Source organism: Lonchura striata, chromosome 16, assembly GCF_046129695.1.
Source record: "Lonchura striata isolate bLonStr1 chromosome 16, bLonStr1.mat, whole genome shotgun sequence".
In the NCBI taxonomy this organism is placed as follows: domain Eukaryota; kingdom Metazoa; phylum Chordata; class Aves; order Passeriformes; family Estrildidae; genus Lonchura; species Lonchura striata.
Window position 1 is genome coordinate 5,786,589 of NC_134618.1, and position 24,328 is coordinate 5,810,916.

Genomic DNA, 24,328 nt, shown 5'->3' on the forward strand with positions numbered 1-24,328 from the left:
GCTTTGCTGCTTAAGGCAGCTTATGGCACTGCATTCTCATTTCCCTCACTGGCTGACTGTGTTCCGTGTTTTATTTCAGGTGAGTTGAGTAATGATCTCCCATTTGTGGTGCTGAGGCTCAGACCTGTATAACACACGGTGGATGAACGTGGCTGGTGTGGTGCTGCCCTAGGAAATGATTCCCTGTGAGGGATAATGAAGAGAAATGTCCCCTTTCTTTTCCTAGGCTCCGTCAGAGCTCAGCAGTGAAAGACTGTGCCCCCAGTTAAAAGAGGTCACATAAAGTCTCCAGTTTAGAGAGGTGACTCTGGCAGTTCCATCTCCACTGAGTGCTGCTGCCCTTAGGCGTGGGAGGTGGCTCTGCTCACTCTGGAACAGCCAGTGCACTGCTGCCTTTGTGAAGCACATAAAGGTCTGCAAAGGTCTCCAGTCCTGTGTTCTTGTTCTCTCTGTGCAATCCTTCACTCATCCCGCCCAGTATTTAATTTACCTATCACCATCTGATCACTAATTAGGTGGCATGAAACTCTGATCCATTCCTCTCTGGCATGAATGGCTCTCAAGGGTGTTTTTTCAGCACATGACTGTAGGTTCAGCACCTTCTGTGGCTGAAAAATTGGGTAAATACTTGGCTCTATTCCATGGTGTGTCCATTGCAAAGCCAACTGAAACTCTGGATGAGGTGGCATCTCTAAATTGGGAATAACTTGGCGACAACTATTACTATCAATAAGATTTAGTTGCTCCATTTAGGACTTTTAAGAACCAGCTGCCTCCAGTCCAAATTTCCTGAAAAATTTAGGCAGGGTTTTGGAGTAAATAGCAATTGTAGTGTTGAATTCTACTTACAATAAATCTTGAATGCATAATTTTAGCTATGTTATAAGAACTTATCAGATTTCTAGAAATGATCTGTTTACCTGCAACTGTTTTAGGATTTGAATGTGCTCAGTTTTCTCTCAGACTCCAAACCTTGCCAAGTTCAATCCTTTACAGTGAGGTGTCATTTAGAGAAGTTTTTTGACTTAAATTGTGGAAATAGTTATGCCTGTTTGTGGGTTACAAGGCAGGAACTGTCTCAGTGAAATCCAGAATGGGTTACAAAGCAGAACGCAGTGTTGTGTCTGCAGTAGATACAGTCTTGCTGCATAAACATGGTTTGTCACGTGGGTTAGTATGTCCTATATCTTCAGTGTTGTAGGAAAGAAAAAAAAAATATTTTTTTTTTAAATCACTTGATTAGAAAAATAAAAAAATGGACGTACTAGTTTTGTTATGATCCAGCTTTAAAAGATGGCAGTGGTTTTTGATAAATTAATACTTTAAATAAATATTATTTCAGAAGAAAAAATGCAGATAAAATTAGAAAACTTATATGGCTGTAATTACTGTTTTAGAGATCATGCAGAAGGTAGAGAAAACTACTCCTTTCTGTAGAGATGTAAGGCAGTATTCCTCTACATATGCTGAGAATGGTAATGTTTGGCAGAAAATGAAAATGAAAATGTGTCATAGTTCACAGCATTGAATTAAATAATTTGTGAAAATCGTCTTGCCTGCACTATGAGAATTGCCACTTCCATACTGCTCTGGCTGGGATTAAACATATGAAAACATATTTTTCTAAGGAAACATTGCAAATACATGTCAAAGATCTGAAACATTGTTTCTTGAGAAGAGAAACAGGCTAGAAGTTGTAACTAGTCTCTTCCTTCTCAGTAAATCCTTTATGAAGAAAGTCATCAAATAGGATAAAAGTATAAAATCCATTTTGAAGCTTTTCTGCTACTGTTGAAACCAAATGGAATCACAGAATGATTCAGATAGAAAGGGAAATTCAGAAGCCATCTAATCCCAATATCCCTTTTAAATCAGGGGTAACTACACAGATTAGGTTGCTCAGGGGCTTTTAGAGCTTATATTTGAAAGTCTCCAGGATGCCATAACCTCTCTAAGCAGCATTTTCCTGGGCTTAACTTCCCTCATATTCATTATCTTATTCTTTGGAGCTAACCAGAATTTACCTTTCGGCAACTTTTAGCTGTTGCTCCTTGTTCTGTCACTCTGTACCTGCGGGCTCTGTCCCTGGAACCTTTGGTTAAGTGGAAGAAGATGCAATTAAGTTGTCTGAGCCCTCCCTTCTTCGGGCGATGCTGAGCCAGCTGCCTCAGCCTCTGTCTTGTGCTCCAGCCCTGCAGCTGCCCTGGCAACCCACCACTGAACTCCCAAACTCATCCCCCGTCCTGAGGCACTCCAGCCTGGTGTTCCAGATGCTCTCCCAAGTGCTGTGCAGGGAGGAATGATCCCTTTCCTCACTCACTGACCACCCTTTGCCAATGCAGCCTGCAGAGCAGTTCACATTTGCTGCCTGGAAGGCAGAGCACTGTTTGGACCCGGCTCTGCTCACCAGGAATCATCCTTTGCTGCAGAGCTGCTCTCTGGCCAGGCATCAGGGCCTGGGCCAGTGAGAGGGATTAGCCTGTCCCAAGAGCAGGACTTGGCCAGCTTTTTGTCAGCCCACTCCTGTAGCTTCTGCAGAGCCCCATAACTGCTCCTTGTTTGCTGTCCTGTGGGAAATTCCATTCTGACACTTCACATATGGCTCTTGTGAACATCAGTCCAACACTTTTGGACTTGGTCTTGATGCCCAAGGGCTGGAAATCATAGCTGAGTTAAATTTTTAAAGGTTGACTGCTACCCCCTTTAAAATCCTGTATCCCAGATGGCTTTTCATGTACCTTTTATATTAATAATCTAACCATTTTTTTGCCCTCTTTCCCTTCTATGTGGGTACAAGGATGCTGCATCATCCTCAGTATGCTCTAGTAAAAGTGTAACACAAATGAGGTTGTTTTGTGAATATTGATTTGTGAATAATGACAAGATCCTTTTATACTTTACACTTTCTTTAGGAAGTTGTAAGAATCAATGCTCATTGTAGATGTACCCAGTTTCTTCTGAGTGTCTTGCTGTATGGCTCTTAAGGTCATTTTGAAGAGTTGTTTTCAAATGTGGCGTAAAATTTTTTTTCCAATGTAAATATTGGTGGATGGAGTAAAAGTTTGAGTTGCAGTTGGGAAGACCTTAATAGTCAGAATTGGAGAAAGTGAGGGAAAGGCAGAACACTTAAAAAGATTTAGGTGTTAATGTGGAAGCAAAGCAAACCAGTGTGGCAGAGTCATTTCCACTTGGGCTATTGGAAATAGCAGGATTAAGATTTGCCATGTAGGATAAGGAAAGTTCTGGCAATAAATTACAAAATCATAAAGGCAATCCAAAGTTCCAGCAGCTGGAAGGAGTGAAGGTGTTGGAGGGAAATCTTTCTCCATGTGTAGTGGTTGTGAATAGAATTATGTGTTCTTGAATTCAGGCTAAGTTTTGACAAGTAGTTTACTCCTTTTAGTGAAATGTAAGTAAATGCCCTTTGTAGGCTGTCAGGATGTTTCAGTTGCTGAAATTCTTTTCCATAGCTCAGACACTCACACAGAAGGAACATGTCATTATCAAACACACGTGCAGCAGTAGCAAGAGCACAGACTTTATTGGAATACAGCATTTTATCTGTATAAAAAAACCAAAAGTAAATGTTCCCCTGCAATGGGAGAAATGAAATGGTACTTTCCTGCTAAGGTAGCAAAGAAATTCTCTTTTGCTTACTTATTGTTATCTTTTCCCCCTATGCTCTCTGAAAAAAGTTATTCTGCATTATCTTTCTTTTGAAAGCTGAGTTTGGCTTTGCCCTGAACCTTCCAAAAAAGAGAAGTGGCTGGAGCATTCATTTTGTGTGATTGCAGAAGCAAATGATGCGAGTCAAGTGGCCTGGTCAGATAATTAAGCTACAACAGAGAAAGCTCGCAGAGTCAGTCAGTTGTGATTATCAGTTCAGTGTGGTTGGATGTCTGATTCCTTCTGAAAAATCTGAAGTGGCTGCTTTTATTATCATTAACTGGGGAGTGCCAGCAACAAACCTGGAAGAATTACACTGCCACTTTAAAGAATTCCAATATATTTCACTTGGAATATAACTTTAATGATGAATTGATGACTGTTTGTTGCTCTGCCCACCCCTTTGAATTGGAAGGTTTGTTAGAATAATTCCAGTGTAATGTGTCTGCCCTGCTTCTGAACCCTGATGTCTGTAGGCAGTCTGCAGCAGAGTGGCAATAAATGTGTATTCTTTGGGGCTGAATCTTTTTAGGGTTTTGGGGTGGTTTTTTTAAAATTTTTCTTTTCTTTATTTCTTTAGATAGAAGCTCAATCATTTTGAAGCTATCTCTGGAGCATTTAGGAAAGTTCCTTTAACAGTGAAGCATTAGGTTGCTTAAAGTGTCTCACGGAACTAAACCTTGGTAGTACTTCAGAAATATTTCCCCTGCTAAGTGAGAGGGACATCATGAAATGAAACAAAAAAGGAAACAATATTTCATTTGAATGGAAGGATAAAATATGTTTAATCTAAACCAGGCTAGCTCAGTATCGATGGTTTCCTAGTGGCATTCAGCAATGTTAAAATCAGAACCTTATTGGCATTAACTCTGCCACATGGAGGAGGAATTAATCCCATGGAAATGCACGTGTGTAGCTGGACGTGGTGGCTATCACAGAGCCAGAGCCTTGGAAGATCAGGGTGGTTTGGGTCTCTGAATACAGCCAAGTTTAAACCAAAAACCTTCAACTTCCAGCAGCTTCCCCAGTAGCATTTCCAATGTTTTTTGAACAGCTATCCATGTAGCCAAGCTGTGTTTTTCCCTCCTCCTCCGTGCAATCATCTGCCCGGCGGTGTGCCCCTCGAGCAGTGGCAGGGTTGGAGTGGCCGGCTGTGATGGATGGGGCGCGGCCCGGCGCTGCAGGAGCCCCATCTGGACCAGGTTTGGGGAGCCCTCGGATGTCGGGGGGGAGGTCAGCGAGCCCAGCATGGGCTGCCCCTCCCTCGGCACCCCGACCTGCCTCACCCCTGCGCCGCTCCCACACCCCCAGCCAGCCCTGATGCTCCTTTGGGGCAGATGCTGCGCGCCCTGCGAGCAGAGCAGCGGCTCAGTTCATGGAGAACAGAGGCAGCACCATGGTTCACCAGGTGTTTTCACTTTTCTTCTCACTTGAAACTCTTGATTTTTAGTCAAGCCAGGGCACTTCTTATAAGCAGCTGCACCACTGCATGCAAGGCTTCTAAGCCGTGATTTGATGCTTAAATCTGAAGGAGGGCAAGCAATGGGGAATCATGGTTTTGACAGATGTAACTGAGCCCTTAGAACCAGCAGGTTTGCGGAGAAATGTTGCATTTTTCTTCTTTGTTTCTGTGCCCTGAGGATATGATGCAGTTTGGCTCATTTAACTACAGTACAGGAGGCTTTCTCTAAATGTGAAATATCTCTTGCCAAAGAAACAAAATGCACCAAACGGAAAATAGAGCAAAACAAACAATAAACTGTGAGTTCGACTTCAAAATGCAGGCAAGCAGAAAGGTTTTCATTGAATACATTTTTATGCTGCAAATGTGTTTTTAAAAAAAGAACACTGCATAAGAAATATTTTCTGTGTTCTCTCCTTTGTGTACAAACATAACGTGCTTGCCTTATTATGTTTTGACACTTTATACATTTCTTAATTATGAAATCTTTTCAGAGCAGGAGATGCTGAAAAGTCATCTGAGATAGTAGGAGCAGTTTAAATTCTAAGCTTTTCTTCAAATGGGGTAATATGGATGAAATAGGAGAACCTTCACTTACCTACATTATCGGAATCCTTGTTTTTCGGTTCTTTAGAGTTCAACATTTAACCAAAAAGCAATAAATTTGATTTTATACACTGCCACGTAAGGCATATTTTTCAGTTGAAATGTGGTTTTCATTAAGAGTCAGGCCAGAACATTTAGCAGAGCCTGACTGTCTGCCATCCTTTGTACTCCTTGCTGTTGCCAACAACTTCTTTTTTAAAAAACCATGCACAAAGTGAGCATTAAGGGGTCATTTAATCTTAAAGATACTTGGAACTGAGTCTGAAGGGACAACTTCTGTTTAGCCTCTCCTGCCTGGGTGGTATTAAGCCATGCCTGTGTCCTGTCATATACAGCTTTGAAATTACTCTATGATTATGAATATGAACCTGAGTTCATAGGCTGATTCAGGATCAATATTTCCTCTTGCTTTTAGGGCCATTTCATATTTTCAACTTAGTGCATTAGAATTTATTATTTCTTTTATTCATTTCAGTTCACTGTATTTTAAAGAGCACAATAAAGGAACATTTTAGGTGATTCTATTTAAAGAATTTTTGATTCCTCGAAATCTATTCAAGTGTATCTCTTGTGTAGTCTGGGGTTTCTGTCAACCACATATAGACACAAATGTGTGATAGCTGACTTCATTGTTCTTGACAGAAATTAGTATTTTGAACAATTGGCTTTGGCTGTTATTAGCCAAGTAAATAGTAAAGAACTTGTTTAAACATATATGTTTTTATATTACATTATAATACCTTGTCAGTTGAATTAATTATGAATAAGAAATACACACTGATTTTAAAGGTTAGGAAAGGCTTCAGTAGTTACTTATTTTAAGGGATGAACATCTCAGATTTATTGTCACTATCATTTTAAACTTAGAGCCTGCAGTACCATGTGCAATTTTAATTTCTTTAATGTCCCCTGTCTTCCAACAATTAAATGAACCTGCAGAACCTGCACTGATAATCTTGTCTGTCCGTTTTGTGCTGTAAGCATAGTGGGGCTGGTTTCTTCAATTGTAAGGCTGTAAATCTCTGAATATTTACACATTAGTTAAAAAAAAAAAAAAAAGACAAATCCCTGACCCTTTGTTGTTGACTTATTAATGGGGTCTCAGTTATTAATAAGTGAGCCAGACCTCAACTGAACAAGTCTAATGGAAGAGGTAGAAGAGTCTCAGCATTGTGGAGGTTCTGAAATTGCCAGCACAATTTGCTATTTTGTGATGAATCTAAAAAGTTTGGAGTTGCTGTTAAAAATAATGGAAAAGTTCAACCCTCTTAATTAAATATGAGCTGTAATTAGCACTAGGTGTGGATGCTTTGAATATTAATTAGGGTCCTCATGGAACTGCTGTCAAGGTTAATGAGAAACAGAGGGGGTCTCAGCAACATCTGGTTTAGGACTGGAGGTGGCACAAAGCCCTTTAGATGAAATGCACCTGGACATCACCCCTTGGTCCCTCTGTTGCCATTGCTGCTCTTTTTTAACAGCTGCTGCCTCTGGTGCCCTGTTTAGCATCTGACAGGAAGGAATAGCTTAAGAACCAGCTCCTGTGTTTCAAAACCAGTGAAAATGCTTATAGAGGCAGAATCTGGATTTGCTTTTGTTTCTTCTTACCCCTTGCTCAAGTCCCTCCTGAAACAGCTGATTAAAAAATTTAAGGTTGGCTGCCTCCCACACAAGTTTTAAAAGTACTTCTTGAACATTTAATGAATGTCTCTGGTGTAATCCAGTCATTCCTGGGTTTTACTTCATCTGGATTTTTACATTTTTTAATAGTGAAAATATTAGGTAAAAGAAATAAGAAAGGAGCTTGACCATTTTAATATTAGAGGGTAAAAGTACACATTTTAAAAAGTTTTTAACCTCCACAGAAATTTATCAGGGCCAGTTTCAGTGCAGCATTAACCTTGCTAAATTGTAGATGTACAAACAAATCTTGGTGACTTAACCCTGTGAAGTCAGTAAATGACACTGGCTGCCTGCTAAAGATGATTGAATGAAGCAATGGAAACCCCTTGCTCAAGGCCATACATTAAACCAGCAGCAAAGATGGGATTAAAATTAGTGAGGGTTTGATTGCTAATATAAAGTTCTAACTTTTTTCAGACACACTGAGTGCCTCTTACAAAGGAAAATTCAGTTTTCTTTTTTAAGCCTGTCAAGTACCAAGACTTAACTCTTGTGTGAATTCTTAAAGCTCTTCAGTTTAGGATGAGTTCAGGTCAGAGAGCTGATGTCTGAATTAGTTGAAATTGGCTGGAAAGGCCCTTAAGTACAAAGTGCAGAAGAATGTATTTTATTCATCTACCCTATTTTAAATTAGGAAATCAAGGACTGATGAATATGAATAAAATCCCTGCAATAAAAAAAAGTCTTGGGCAGGTGCCTGTACATGCGTTGGTGGGAGAATGATGGAGTAGTCTGAAAGGTAATTAAATTTTAACTGGGCATTTTTACATTCCTTGCTTATTAGTGGGATAATTTTATTTTGTAAATTAGTTTATCTGAGGTTGGGATAGTCCCTGCACTAATTGCCTCTAATTCTGTTGCAGGCAAAATCTCACTTTGGTCATTTTTTATATGGGTTCAGAAAGATTGTAGTGTACATTTCCTTCTCTAGAATTATTGCTTTTTGGTGTCAGGAAAGCATTTAGTCAGAAGCTTTCTAATTGATAAATTAACAGGCTTGGCTGTTCTTTATTATATCAAATGGAAATATGGATCTCTCTATAAAGACATGAGGCTAGTGTTATTAATGCTATAGGCTAATTGTGATATGGAAATGAAATACTGTTGTCTTCAAATGTAAAACCTTTAAAGATCTTAAATCTATTTCTCTTGACATAGAATTTTTCTTTTATGTTATTTAAGGTTTTGAACTTACACACTTGTAGAGTCAAATACTTAATGTTTTTACTAGATTTCATTACTATTTTGCATTTGTGGCATGCAGTTGCTCAATGCAGAGTACCTCAAAGTATTCTGAATATCTCAGGGCATTATTGCACATAGGTATTTTTAGTACTCGTTAACAGTGTGAACCCAAATCCTGTGTTGCTATATTGTGCTGTGTAAGTGGCCAGGCAGAGTGATCACAGACTGCAGGCTGAGCTTACCTGAGCTCTGTGTGTTGTGTTGTGTTGTGCTCAGTTGTGCTCAGGAACCTTTGGAATAAACTGGCTTTGTTCCTCTTCCTTGTCTGAGTTGAGGCACCATTAGTGCAGGCGGATTTTGCTGACCTTTCCCACCTAAAGGCTAGTCTACAATTATCCAGCGAGCAGTCGATTTGTTTGTCTAATTATAATAATATTTAATAGGGTTAGCAAAATGCATTTAATGCAGATAAGAAATATCCTCCTCAAGCAGCAGCTGCTGTGCCCTTTTCAGGCTCTCTGCATTACGGGTGCAGGACCTTCGCTTATTTTATCTCACTGCACGTTTCTTCCTTTTTTTATTATTATTATTTTTTCCCTTTGATTTCCACAGGGTAATCAGGAAGCTACAGCACCTCCTGACACAATGGCACAGCCTTATGCCTCAGCCCAGTTCGCTCCACCTCAGAACGGTATCCCTGCAGAATACACAGCCCCACATCCGCATCCAGCTCCAGACTACACAGGCCAAAGCACTGTTCCAGAGCACACGTTAAACATGTACCCTCCTGCTCAGACACACTCCGAACAGAGTGCAGCTGACACAAATGCACAAACTGTCTCCGGCACAGCCACAGTAAGTCAAGGTTACTGCTCTTTCTAAAGCTCTGTGTTTTGTGTGTATTGATCAATAACGCTTTTTTCCTTGGCACGCTTCATTTGCGTTAGGCTCAGGCACCCTGTTGAGGTTGAAAGTCTGGCAAAGTTTGGTGTTGAACCTGGAGAATGTGTTTTTGCTGGTTTTGGAGCTTCTTAGTAAGTGTTGGAGCTTTGTCGAACCAGGAGTTTCATTTTCAACAGTGTTGGACAAAATGATTAATAGCCAGCCCATGAATCACAGCATAAATTTTAATTAAGTCAAGTATGAAAAAACATTGCACATGAGTGTTTGTAGGCATTCATTTGCTACCAAAAACCCCTAACCAGACTCATTTGATTATTTTTATGACCTCTATGTTTTCAACACAAGTAGTTTTAATAAAAGTATTACTTGAATGATCCTGTACAAAATTTACTGTGTGAATTAGTATTGTGAAGAGCATGTCTGCAATATTGTATTTTCTAGAGAGCTTGTTTGTGCAGCCATTACCCAAGTTGTGTGTGGATCTGTGCTAAACAGAGCAGAAATGATAGACTTTCCATCTATTTGATTTATATGTGAAGTTCTGAAGTGCCATGAATTATGCAAGAGACTCCTTGGAAGGGTCTACCTTGTAATTTAAGTCACAAATTTCACACACTGATAGTTTAGTGTTTCTGTCTTAATTCTAGAGTGGGACCCAATATATCCAGTGCCAAGAACTGGCAGGTTTCTGAGCCATCACAGCCCCCAGTGTGGCATGTGCAGGATGGAGCACAGAACAGGCAGTGCCTGAAACATCTCTCCTGGCTGTCCTCATCCTTGCCTCAGCCATTCTCCCTGCCTCAGCTTACCTCCCCTTCCTTCCTGGCTGATATCCAGCCTAAAAGGTTTCATGCATTAGGGCAAGAAAAAAAGGAAAGCACATTCTCTTAAATGAGTTCTGCAAATTTATGTTTATGACCATGCCACTAATTTCTTTATATGGGTAGTGCAAGAAAGGAAAGCAATAGCAAAGGCACCAAAGAATATTCCTTGCTATTATGACAGGTAAAATCTTGTGAATTAATTACACATTTTTGTGGTTTATGCAGTAAAATGTTTTGGTCTTTTCATTTTTAACTTGGTAACTTTTTATTGCCCTGAGTTTCTCTTTTCTCCAGTACTGGGAGAAAGTTTAAATTGAAGAGCATCCTATTTGCTGGAATCTCATAGTATTCTTTGCAGCTCTGTGTCCTCTTATCCATCTCTTTGCTAAGTTAAATTCCTGTTTTTTTCCAGCTTTTAAACTTGCTTCCATAATCATTTTTGATTATTGTCTAACTCTTGTCAAATACCACAGTCATTTGTTTAGAGCAGGAATCCTAAGCTGAATACATACTCCAGAAGAGATTGGATATTGACTAAAAAGATAGTATTTCCTACTGTACCCTTTTTGTTCTTTTATGTTCTCTGATTTTGCTTGGTTTTTGTGACCACTGCTGCAACTTGAACAATCCACTGTGATGGCCAGCTCAGCCTTTTCATGTTTTCAAACAGCTTCTGTTCAATCCTGAAGTAAAATACTGACAGAGGTAAAATCAATGGTAAAAGATCCGTCGATGGGAGTGGGACAGGAGCTCATCCCTCATCATTTATTGCTTTCAATTGACTGTGTTTCCTCACCCCGTTTTGATTTTTCAGTTTGAAGAAATGTCACTCACTTTATCAGAGAAGTCAGGGATGTGTTTTCCCAACATCTTCCGTAGCAAAGGCTGGTGAAAAGACAGTTTGGATTGTCTGCAATGCCCTTATCTTCTTTGAGTGCTCTATTCAATCCCAGCTCCAGCAAATCCAATGATTCCCTGCTTCTGATATGCAAATAGACTTTATTGTTATTTGGTTTTGTGTCCTTTGCTATCTGCTCTTACTTGCTTTTTGCCTTCCTAATATCCAACTTGTATTTTACCTGTCAGACACCTTTTCCCTTCTGTTTCCCCTTGGAGTGAATTTCCATTCTCTGCAGGATAACACTTCAATTCCACTAACCTGTTATATTCAGGGAATATGGTATAGTTATTTCCTTTTTTTATTGTGGATCCTTTCCTTGCATTCTGGTTTCCTTTCTTACAGAGGAATGGACAGAACATTTTGAAGTAGCTCTCATGCTGTTTATAAAGAATTAAATTTCCTTCCTTTTGACTTTAGAGTCTATTTGAGAAAGTTTTGGAATGGTGCAGTTTTTAATAAGATATTTTTTTCTAAATTCTAATGTTATATTGAAAGCTGTGGATGCTCTCCCTCTCAAGAGCAGGGCAATGAAAAGGCAGGTTTCCAAGAAGTGTGTTCATCTATGGATCTGCACTGACATTTAACACATTGTTCACCAGTCAGGTTTACAAATGTATAGACAAATGTTGTTTGCACAATTTAATTACAGGTACCTAGGTTTAAAATCTGTTATGCTAGGTGGCATTAGCCATTGCTCTTGGCAAACTGTGGAGACTTTAAAAATAGATATATGCAGATGGATCCCAGGCAAATTTAACATGGGCTTTGTAATATTATGAGGGTCCAGCTGTGTACTCTGTGGGTTTAATAATAAAAGTTTTTATTACGAAAGAGAGCTTCAATAGCACTGTGTCAACACTGTACCTCCATGTGGTCTTTATTGTCAAAGGAGACAAATTATGTTTTTTTCTAATTTCTGCTAGCTTTGAGAATAGTTGATTTCCAGTTGAGTTTTAAGTGGATTTGGTGTGGGGACACAGTGGCATTTGTTTGGTAGGTCCCAGTGGTTTTACTTAGTTTCCTTTCAGTAAGCTGTTCATGACATGCATTTGAAAGAACAATCAATTGGCCAATCTTTTACAAAATAATACTGTTGTGATTAAGAACAAACTGTTGGAGGCAGAACCAGTTTGTGACTTTTCATACTCACAGATTTATGCACATGTGAAGGCAGATGCACCATTAAAATGGATTTTAAAATTTTGCAATGTGAACCAAAAAACTGCAGGGCAATTGTCTAAACCGTAGAATTTGCCAGAGGTGACTTAATCTCCATGAAGGACTTGAATCCATGCTGAGGTGAGATACATCCCAGGCTTTCTCTGAGTGTCCCAGGTTCTTTCTTCCTGCCTGAAAGAATCATGCACTGCAGCTGGAGCTCACGCTGGGTCTAGTGCCACCTAAACCCCAGTAAAGATAGAAATAATAAAAATAAATGTGTTCTGTGTAACTTCTCTTGAATCCTCAACTGCAGCCCAGGCTGTGATCCTGGCCCAGCTGGAGCCACTGACAGGATCCCCATTTGCCACAAACTGAGCAAAATTCCAATCATGGGTTTTATTACGGGTTTGCAATTTTGTGCAGAGTGCTCTTGTAATTCATGTTCAAAAGTACTTCACATACTCTCGGACACGCTCTTGTACTTTAGAAAGTGTCTTTCCCAGTGACCAGTTTTAATCTATTTAGATAAAATCGTGTAACACAGTATTCTGTCAGAGTAAGTGCTGGAACAAGAGGTGCTCAGATTGCATGTGCAGGGATTGCTAACTCTGACTGTGGTGCTAAGAAACAGGAGAAAAGGGACAGAATCAAAAGGCAGTAAATTATTAAAGACAGTGTGACTTAGCTGAAATAATATGAAATTATTAGTAGGTAATAAAATACTGTTAGAAGTTACTTGGAGTCTCAGCATCTCTGGTTTTCATCTTTTTGGATCCATATGTTTGTTAACTTTAAATATGGAAGGGCATTTGAATATATGCAAATCAATAATCAGCAATGGGTTATTTAAGTGCTTGCAGGCTTTTGGAGTTGTATGGCATCAAACATGTCTTAACGCATTAACAAAAAGAGTAAATGGCTTCTTCCTAGAGGTTGGCTCTATAAAAAGTATGTCACAAACTTATGCTAAAAGTGACATGTCTGATGATTTTGTAGAGTGATTTGGAGTGCTACATTAAATAGTTATATGTATTAAAGTATTTTTAAGTAAGACATTTAATCATTTTATGAAATAGGCCTTTACCTGTGTAAATATACAGATGCAATTGTATTGTACATAAATAATTATGAGGAAACTTGTTCAGTTTTTGCCTGTGGCTTTCCTGCACAACTTCTGTTGATGACAGCAGGAGATGTGTGTGTAAATAAAAAGATCATTAGCTGGACATGTGTAAGGGAGCAAGTAATAGTAAAGTAAATGTTTCTCTAGTGTTTCCTGTTCTAAGTGTATTATACTAATAATGAAAGTAACTATCATGGTGTGGTAAGAGCTGAAGTTGCAGTAATTCTCTGTAGTTTATGTGTGTATATAAAAAATGTGCTGCTTTAAAATTAATTCTACTTTTCCATAAAACCTGAGATCATTGTGCAGTCCTTCTGTTTTGGACTGACCCTTCACTAGGCTTCAGAAGCTGAAAAGTTGTGTGAGAAGCTGTGTGTTTTGATGGGAAATCTTGAGGGAAAAGGGAGTTTACATGCAGGAGTGATCCATACATGTCTGAAGTGTTGAGCACCAGCAGCCAGGATGCAGTGCCCTTCAAGCCCTGTAGAAGATCTGCAGTACTGAGGTGTGGGTTGTCCCTGGCCTGGGAAGATGATAAGGAATTTCCCCTCTAGCCTCATTGTTAGAACTAAATTTCAGCTTGGTTACTACCAAAACTCCTCTGATGGCACCCACTGAACCTGGTACTTCTGTGTGAAAATAGTTGATGTATTAGATATTATGTCTGTTGTTCCATCTGCCCTGTTTTATCTTGAGATGTTTTATATTATTTGGAGTGTAATGGCCTGTAGGTTTGATGTTTTCTTTTCTTGGTGTTAATTTATCTGTGTTTGTGCCTTTTTTAGTCATGTTGCAGAGGCCAGTCTGAGGATTTGTGAAGGCTTAGTGATGCTCTGGACTGCAAAATTATTTACCATGTTGAACTTTGTTGTTCTGGGGAAGTGAGATATGTACAACCTTTGCTGATATTTTGGGGGATTTAGTGTACCAATTACTGACTGTGTTATGCGTATTAATTTGGGTAAGAAAGCAGGGAGTAGGGAGCATTTAAAGTACTTTAGTGTGTTGTCTAAACCTGCAGGTGAGTAGATTATTACTACAGTTTTCTGCAGCATATTTCTGGCCTTTACTAGCTCTTTTTCCTGCTCTGTCCTTTATGTCAGTTATTAGTATAAGTTTTCCTCCCTATAGTTTCTTTCTTTTTTCCTCTTTCTCTCCTACTACTCCATTCGTGACCTCTTTGTCTCCTGGGGGTGTGGGCTGCACTGGCTGCTTCATGCAGTTCTATTCCACGTTAAAAGTGGAATGCATCCATGAAATGTGTGCTGTATCCCCCTTGGTGTCCAGGTGTGCCTCAGCTGCTCTTGCAGCAGCGTGTCAGGGAGGCAGAAATGTTCAAACCCGAGGTCTCTGTGCTGGGCTGGTTCATGGGGGCCCCGAGCTGAGCTTGCCTGGACTCCAGCCTGCCAAGTGCCTGCAGAGTGGCTGGGACCTTCTCAGTGCTGCTGAGCTCAGCCCTGCCTCTGAATGTTCAGAGAGAGGTTTCCAAAGGGTACCTGGAACAGTTTTCTGTGGTTTGGGAAGGGGTGGCTCGTTTGCTCTCTCCTAATTGTGACTGGCAAGGAGCAGAAGAGTTCCAGGGCAGAAAACCATGCCAATTAGTTCTCTACAGGATGGCATTGTGCTCCCCCTGCAAAGGAATGGAATTTTCACCACAAAGGGGCTGTCTTGCAAGTCAGATTCCTCCATGGACGCTTTTTATTGCCAACTGGTATCAATGATCCAATTTTTATTCCATTTCAATGCCACATTTTTGTCTCTAGATGTTTGCCACCGGTATGCTAGATAGCTGATAATGCTTTGACAACTCTTACAGCAGTGTTTATTCATCTAAATCATACCCTGCTGGTGCAGGCTATTCTATCAGCATGGTGTGCTATTTCATTTATACTACCTATTATATCTGGTCCCAACTGCTCCTTGAAGGAAATATTTCAAGGAGCTTATTTCGAGACCCTGAGTGGTTCAGAGCTGCAGAAGCAAGGAACCCAGTCCAGCTCCTGCTCCATAGTGAGGAGATCAAAACTGACATCCCAAATAGATCACATAATGCTGTGCTGGGGCCGTGAGGCTCGGTAATGACTTGTGATCATAGGCATTATTGCTTCTAAGAGGCTTCCTCGCTGAGAGCCCTGCGTGCCAGCTTTGCAGCCGTGCCCCACGTGTGCTCCTTTGCTGGTGCTGAGGAGTACAGGAACACACTGCTCACTTCAGCCCCTCTGCCTGGCACTGCCAGCTCTAAAATAGATTCTCCTCCAGGATACACAGAACCTGACACTGTTTCCCACGATGCTGTTTATGGAGTGCCTGTTTGTATTTCCTTGTTTTGGCTGGGAACAGGATAAATAACCACCCTCTTTTTTTCTGTGCTGCTGAGTGAACTTGGGTTTTGTGATTCTGTGAGTGGGTACGTGGTGTGAGGACAGCAGCCCTACCCTGCCAGCTGACTGTACAGGAGCGTGCCTGAGACGCTTCTGAGATCTCAGTGCCTTTTCTTTGTCATTCAGGTATCACCTCAGCTTCTTTTACCTTTTGATTCTCACAGCAAGAAAACTTTGAAAATGTTGAAATAGAAAACAGAGAAAATATGATTCTGCTTTTGTGGGGTTTTATAGATATTGTGATTTTTAACTTTCCTCATTTTTGCCTGCTTGAACGTGATGAAATGTTAAAGCTGAAGCTGCTCCACAAAACCAAAAAAACCCTACCAACAAGGATAAAGAGAGCAATTATGCTCTGTCATCTTTAGTCATGTTTGCTCTAATAAATTAACTGAATGCCATTGATTACCCTTCTGAATGCTCTTCGTAGGGCACACTAACAGTTCTTAGATCACTTCAGTAGGTAATTCCAGCCAGTTCTAAGGCAGATTTGAAGCACAAAACATTGCAGAGGTCTTTCAATCACATTGTCAGCCAGAGATGGTCATAATACAGCAACTTGAAAAATGTCTAAAATTTCTGCTAGAAAGCATTACCAATTAATTTCTAATCTGTTAAGTTTAATTGACCAATTAAACAATTTAGGATTTTCTTCCTGCTTGTCCCTGAAAGAGCTGGGCTAATATTGGTTTTTTAAGCTTTCTTGTACTTTGTATTGTCTCTTGGGCTCTTTACTTCTCCATACCAATTATTTTACATGTTACATTATTGACTTTTTCTTCTCTCTGTGCCATCTAAGTAGCCATGGCATGCAAATGCTTTGGTTGTGCTTGGTTGTGCTTTGGGTTCATATGGATAGTGAAAAAACCATTGTTGCACATTTTGCTGAATACGCTGAGCATAAATTTCAAAGGGGACCTTGGTGTGATGAAATAGCCAATTTCACCTGCTTTTATATTTGACCTTCTGCATCTTTGCTCCACATTACAGCATGGTAATTAAAATTGATCCTTATGAGGGGATTTTTTTTGGTGGAAATTAGCTCATTTTCACTACATGCATGAGGGGCTGTGTTAGGTTAGCTAAGAGCAATGATGTTTTCCATTCCCTTGTAGTTGACATAATTGATTGTTAATGGCTTGCAACTTTATCAGAAGTTGTTGATTCCTCCATTCACCAACTCTTTGTAATTGCAGTACAAACTTGTGTCTTGCTTGGAATGAGAACAGGTTTGTAACTGCTTGGTTCTCCAGCAAACTTCTTACCCTTGCTTGCAGGAAGCTGCCTCTCCACTAGAGAGGTCAGAGTGGTCAGGTAGCACAGGTAGCTGCAGGATTGACCAAGTTTGAGTTAAAAGCTATGAGGATTATGCAGAGAGATTTCCTCTCTTCTCCCTTAAATCCTGAGGCTGAATTTCTATTCATGTGCCAGTCTGTGCCTAGAGCTAAACTTACTCTCCTGCATGACTACATGTGGGTCTCAGCTGAGGATGGCTTAGTGGGCTATTACCCCCCAACCCTGAAAATACTTTTTTAATCCTGTTTATACTCTCAAGTTTTCATTCCTCTCCCACACATCTCTCTTCAACATTCCCACACATCCAGTCACCCACAGAATTACTTTAATTAAATGTTACTCATGTGTGGGCTTGCTTACCACTTCTCCCTGCTTAATTTGTTCCTTTCTAGGGTCAGTGTGAAAGAGTGGCTTGATTCAAGCATTTAACTTGGCTATCCATCAGTATTAGAAAGACAGTAACAAGGCATGTCCCCGTGTCTTGGCTTAACCCGCAAGCAGGTGAATCCATCTGAAGCTGCTTCATGCTCTACCAGTGGCTTGACAGGCTGAGATAGACATTGCAGGCAGAAGCAGACAGAGGAAAATGTTCTTTTTCACCAGATATGCATTTAGGGAAGGGTTAGAAGTTCTTCCTTTCAGACTTTACTGGAAAAAGAATTAGACTGAGCTAATACTCTACCATGCACATCACTCCCTATTTGGCTTTTCTGTCATATGCAGAAAGAATTGGCTGGTCATTTTAAATTGCACAGTCTAGACATTAAATGGCCAATAATTTATTAGTTAATTGTAGAAATTCCAGAAGAAGGGATAAGAGAGTAACCTGTTTTTTTTTCTGTCTTCAATCCTACACGTGTATGGCAATTTTTTTACAAAACTGTGACAGTGTCGTGGGTTGACCGTGACTGACCTTTCCTAATGTGTTGGGAGGTTTTTATACAGAAATATAAAATAATTGCTAATTGTTAAAAAATAATTACAAGACCTTCCTCTTCTTTTGCTTGCTTCTTTCCTGCTTTTAATCTTTGTGTGCATTTTCATTGTCTTATCTTCCTTTTCATCTCTACACTATTCCTTTTTATAGTTTTTCTTTCGTTTTCCATTTATGTTATTTTTCAATATGTATGCATTGTCTCTGTTTTCTGTCACTTCCCAGCTTTTGCTCATTCCAATATTATCTACTAGCTTGCTTTCATTTCCTCCTCCTCTATAGGAGGTACCACTGGTTTTAATGTGGCATGGAGAGAATAATTGAATCTCTGAAGGAAATGTATAGTGGATGTGAAAAACATACACGATTTCTCTGGTATTTTTGTATCTAAATTGCAGCAACTTGCTGGTTCTAGATGCTTTTTCAGCTGATATCCCACACAGTTGTGTTGAAGCATCAGCATATTGTGCTGCCTTTTTTGATTTAGGAAAACTTCTCAACAGCTTTTTAAGAGCGATCCCTTAGGTCTTCTACTATTCTTGCTTAAAGGGGCTTCTTGCATTTGCTTTTCCAGCAGAGACCTCTTTAAATCTCACCCACAGAAGCAGCTGCCACTGCCTCTTGGTCTTTTCCCTACATGGGAAGTTGTCATGGCTCTGAAATATGATGAGTTTACCCCAGAGCTCAACCGGAGCTGCCCGTTTAACACCCAGCTGCAGTGGCAGCGGGATGTGTCCATGCCCTGCCCTGCCCCAGCATCCAGCTCTGCAGGAACGCCTGGGAAAAGGGGGTAAAAAAACACCTGGGTGGCAGCTCCTCACCTGCCTCTGGCCCAGGTGAGAACACCCCCAGCTCGGGGAGAGACACAAAAACTCTCCTGTCTGCCACTGAGGACATCTCCATCTTTATAACCCGGCTGGCTGCAGACCCTGGATAACACTGGAACTGCCTCCCAGCTTCCTTATCCTTCCCCAGGAGGAATGGAGGGTTTCTCTTGCTGTGCTGTTTTTGCTTTGGATTGTAATTCAAACACTTTTCCTTTATTCTCTGATTATAAAAGATAAAAAAAAAACCAGCAGATTGCCTTCTGATTCAATCAGAAGAGGAAGAGCGTGCTTACAATCAAGTCTTTTCTGTCTGTGGGTTTTTTGTTGCTGTTATAAAATGTGTGTCAAAAGATGTCAACTATTCCATTTCATAAGGATTCACATAAATTCCAGCTGTTCCAGAATAGTATCTAAATATTTGATTTGAAAACAGGACGTGTACCAAGGCTGCAACATATTGCAGGCATGATCACCCAGCTAGCCAGGAAGATCTGAGCCTGCCTGTGCTAATTAGTGTTTGCAGATGAAGCTCCTCCAGTGGAAGCTGAAGTTAAAAAAATGGGTTATAACAACATAATGTGTGAGAAAAGAGAGATCTAAAAAAGCTCCAAGTACGTAAATTCATTATTTTTCATGTTATATCAATGCTGGGACACCTGATTTTGCTTTTCATGAGGATGTTCATATTACAAAATATATTATTGCTGCTATTGTTGAAATAGATTTATTGCCAAAAATGTGGTTATAAAATTTCAATATGTTTAAAACATTTGCATGCATTTATCTTAAAGCTAGAAGATACTCAAAAAGAAATCTTGTGGATTTTTACCTAGAGTAAAAATCCATCATTTTGGCCAGAGAAATTTGTTTTAAACTTATGCATTTACTTGAATATGTAGCAGTTATGTTGCCTATTTACTTAGAATCCTTATTATTTTGATTTTAGGGATATAAAAATATTGATTGTGCTCAGAAATATGATTTCTCATGGACATATTCCACCCCATTTCCTTTCCTACATAGTTTATTATTACAGTGTTGCCAAATCTAGTGAAACAGATGCCAAGGTTCACCTCTGAATATTTTTATTTCCTTGTTTTCATACATAAACTTCCTTTTTTTCTTTAAAGAAAATCTGACAGGGACAGGTGGCAAAATTATCCCAAGCTGGAGCAGCAGAAATAATGGAGCTTGGTTGTTTATACATGAATGTTACTTTTGACCTCCTTTTAAATACCAAATATATTCTAGTTCTGACAGAAAAAAATATTAGCTTGTATTGAAAAGTAAAAGATGTAAAAGAGAAATTAAAATGAGACCATGTGCAAATTGAAAAACTTGTATTTTATAAGAGTGCCTTTGAGTGTTGATCTTAAAATGCATTGCAATTAGTGTAATTGGAGGAGTTGACATATTTGCAATGTAGACATTGAATAATTTTTAATATATGACCATTGTTTGATCCTCATGAGCGGGTGCTATTATATCCCAGAAAATCTATACCGTGGTACACAGGAATTTAGCTACAAAATCCCATTTTATACTGAAGCCTGGCAAGGGCTGTGTGCTGGTGTGCACAGGAATTGGCCAGAGCTGCTTCTGAAGGGATTGGTTATAGGAACAGGGATTGGATTTAGGAACAGATCTGGGATTGGCTTTAGGAACAGGTCTGGGATTTAATTTAGGAACAGATCTGGAATTGGCTTTAGGAACAGGTCTGGGATTGAATTTAGGAACAGGTCTGGGATTAAATTTAGGAACAGGTCTGGGATTGAATTTAGGAACAGATCTGGAATTGGCTTTAGGAACAGGTCTGGGATTGAATTTAGGAACAGGTCTGGGATTAAATTTAGGAACAGGTCTGGGATTGAATTTAGGAACAGGTCTGGGATTGGCTTTAGGAACAGGGTTGGGATTGACTTTAGGAACAAGGCTGGGATTGAATTTAGGAACAGATCTGGGATTGACTTTAGGAACAGGGCTGGGATTGGCTTTAGGAACAGATCTGAAATTGAATTTAGGAACAGGGTTGGGATTGGCTTTAGGAACAGGGCTGGGATTGAATTTAGGAACAGGTCTGGAGCTGGCTTTAGGAGCAGGTCCTGCCCCATGGCTGCAGAGCTCCCGGGAGCTGCTGGCTGGGCGTGTTTGGGTGCAGGTGCTGGGCAGCTCTGGAGCCCTGCAGGCTCCTGCATCCTGCTGGAGTTCACATCCAGCCTGGCAGGAGCTGTACTTGTGAAACGGCTCACACTTGCAATAAAAGTACTTTCACACCAGCCTAAAATGCTGCTATTGGCTTCTTCCTGTCTCCAGCAAACGTTTCCAATTTTAGAACTTGCTCTCATTTCTGAGCTGGGCTCCCTCTTCTCTTTTTTTCCCCCCTGAGTTGAAAGCATTGCACATCCATCCCTTTTATCTCTCTGTTCTCTCTTGAAAGGAACTTGCAGCCATTTCCCGTGTTACTTCTCTTTTTGCATGTACAGCAAAGTCAACTTCCCAAAGATTTTAATGCATTTTAGAGACAAAACATGTTCAAAGGCACCAGCATCTGAATCACTGATTCTATTCAGTGCTTTCTAATGGAGAGAGCTCCTTTTTTATCATTTTACTATTATTGTGCATTAAGAGATGCTTCAATTTTCAATACAATGGTAGGTTTTAATTAATTTCTGGGTTTTTTTTTTTTAATCTTGGGTTTTTTTAAAATTATTTATTGTTTCCAAATACATACTTTCAGGACAATAAATTTGCTATGTCCCAGCTCCCACATGTCCCCCTTAGTCTAATGCATGTAATTTTTCTGCCTGGATATTTCCCCCAGTTGTAATTTGAGGATATAGGATATTTGTCTGGGGTTATTCAAAGTTAAGTTTCCTAAATAGATGATTGCATGCCTAGAAATGTTACATCTACTGACTCTGTGCCTGATGATCCAGGTGATGTTAATCCTAACTAGGCAAGTGTAGTAATTCTCACTGGTGCAAAAATCAGTAATTTTGTGTGTCATATTTCTGACTGAGAAATGTGTCACCCCTCCCAGCCATGTGTGCCCTGGCCACCCACTATAAAAAATTGCTTTCCACTATCATCAGCTGTTTAATTTCTCTACAGACAATCTATTCAGGTAGCAAGCTGAATCTCCTCTCAGTATCTCCAGTTTCCTTAACTTAAACATAATGTATTGCCCCACATTTGAGTAGCTTTCTAATTAATTGAATTATTGATTTGACATATTTCAGACACTGATCATTTAGAGCTACTAAGTTTAGAACCAGCTACCTAGGAGCTATAATTTAGGAACCTGATACTTTTTATTTTGATTGAACTTGCTGTGCCCTGTGTTTTAAAGCTTTTTGTCTTTAGTGGGAAGAAGGGAGGGTTTGTATTTCTGAATATTCAAGTTTTGAGCCATCTGTGTATCTATCATCTATCCATTTTCTTCCATGAAGAATGGTGCTTTGCCTTTATTGTAAGAAAAAGGAGATTTTTTTGATTCATCATAGGGTTATTTAAGACATTTACAGGAAGGTCTCTTGTGTCACACACTGGTGTCAGGCCAATGACTCCGTTCTCTTCTGGAAAGCTGTGTCCCCTCGTGTGTGTTGCTGCTGAGACTAAAAAACAGGGAGAAAAGCTGGTTGGTCATAAGTTTGTTGCCTCTCTAACAAACTGTGAATTCATTACAAGGCATTGTTCTTGAGCATACATTTTGGGTGAAGAAATGGGATTTAACCAGTAAATCTGTAAGATGAAATTGAAATAAGTAATTATTTGGGGATGCTTAGTGACACCTTGCCTATTGATGAAATGCAGGAGCAGGTGTGGTGCTTGCTCAGCAGTTTTCAACAAGAGCAGATATTTTGTGCCAAAAGCTATTCACATTTTTTGCAGCTGGGCTCTTTGGTAATTTGAATAGTGCCCAGTGATTATAAATTTGTTGCTCTCACTTTGATAAAATACCTTTGCACCATGCCTTTCCTTTGGTGAAACAATATCCTAGTGCACATTGAGGCCGATTTTGTCACTGAGGAAAAGAGCTTTGAGTGCTGTGAGGCTTTGAAGGGTTTTTGAAGTTTGCTTCAGTGTTTTGTCTGTGGTCACTGCACAAGTGGCCTGTCCACTCCATGGGGTTTTGAAGGTGGGGAATACACAAAATCCCCAAGGCTGAGGCTGACGCTGCAGGAACAGAGCCCAGGGGCTCAGAGGATGCACGGGCTCCTGGGGAGGATGAATTGCCTTGTCACAGAGATGGGACCAATGTGGGGGATTCTCACAGTAGTTTTGCCCCCACAGATGTCCCAGGGGCAGCAGGAGGATGTGTGACAGGCTGTGGTGCAGCTTGAGGGGTTTTTATTACCAGCAGCTTGTCAGAGCTCAGGGGGATTTCTCAGTGTGAATGCAAGGAGAGCCTTCTGTGTTTTCTCCAAATTTTCTGATATGTTTTCAGTTGATCATTCCTTCTCTGCGGGAGTTGAATTCTATTTCCTACCACTCTCGTGGGGTAGCACAAAACAATTTGAGATAGAGACCTTACAAGTCTGTGACCTCAAATGATGAAGGTATTTCTTTATATTCAGCAGCTCTTTAGGTTTGGGAGTTGGCTGTAAGATTGAGATATTTCTGAATGTGCTGCTGCTGATCTAATCTAGTGTGATTCTTTCCTGTTGAGTTTAGAGGATGATCCTCTCCAAGCATCTCATGAAAGGGTTTATTTAATTCTTATGTCCATTTTGTGAGGTTTTGCTTAATTATAATTATTGTTTTTTCTGCTTTTGTTGAGAAGGAACTAAGGTACAAGTAGTTTAAATAACCTGCCAGAGGCAAATCTGTGATAAAATTGATTGCAGGAGCTGGCTGTCCTGAGCCGAAGTGTCTAGACTGAGAAATAGTGTTTTTTCTCCATAACAACAGAATGCAATTGCTGAATTTCATTTTGAACTGATGCTTTTGGAGCATTGAGCCTTGAATAGATCACAGCCTCCACTTGATTTGTGTGACTGCTACGTTTCAGGTATATGAATAAAAAAGAATGTTGGTGAGATACTCTGTTACTTAGGAAATTTATATCTATAAATATTTCTTTTTCTTTTTTTAAAGGCAAAACTGTGTAGCTTAGTTTAACTTTCAGACATACCATGCAGACAGGGTGAAGTTACCAACTCTTCATTCACCCCCCACCCTGGGGTAGGTGGTGAGCTGACACCACACACAATGACCAGATGCATCTGCTCCGTTGCTTTGGCACAGTTTTCACGTCTCTTCCACGGAGGAATGGGACTGAGGAGTCAGAGATGGGGCAGGAAATGATGCGAGGAACGTGACTGCTGCCAGGACCATGGCAAGGCCTCAAACTCCCTGTGTTATGTGTGTAGCAGC

General features: G+C 40.1%; 1 protein-coding gene across 50 annotated transcripts in view; it reads left to right on the forward strand.

Annotated features, from left to right (window-relative positions):
• RBFOX1 (RNA binding fox-1 homolog 1) overlaps positions 1 to 24,328 on the forward strand; it is a 1,167,105-nt gene that overhangs the window by 1,030,948 nt on the left and 111,829 nt on the right. For 48 of the 50 annotated variants that reach the window (XM_077786836.1, XM_031506137.2, XM_031506136.2 and 45 more), the window contains one exon: positions 9,215 to 9,457. The exons of the other annotated variants lie outside the window; for them this stretch is intronic. In XM_077786836.1, the coding sequence (XP_077642962.1) occupies positions 9,215 to 9,457 (243 nt within the window). The remainder of the gene's footprint in view (positions 1 to 9,214; positions 9,458 to 24,328) is intronic. 50 annotated transcript variants of the gene reach the window in all.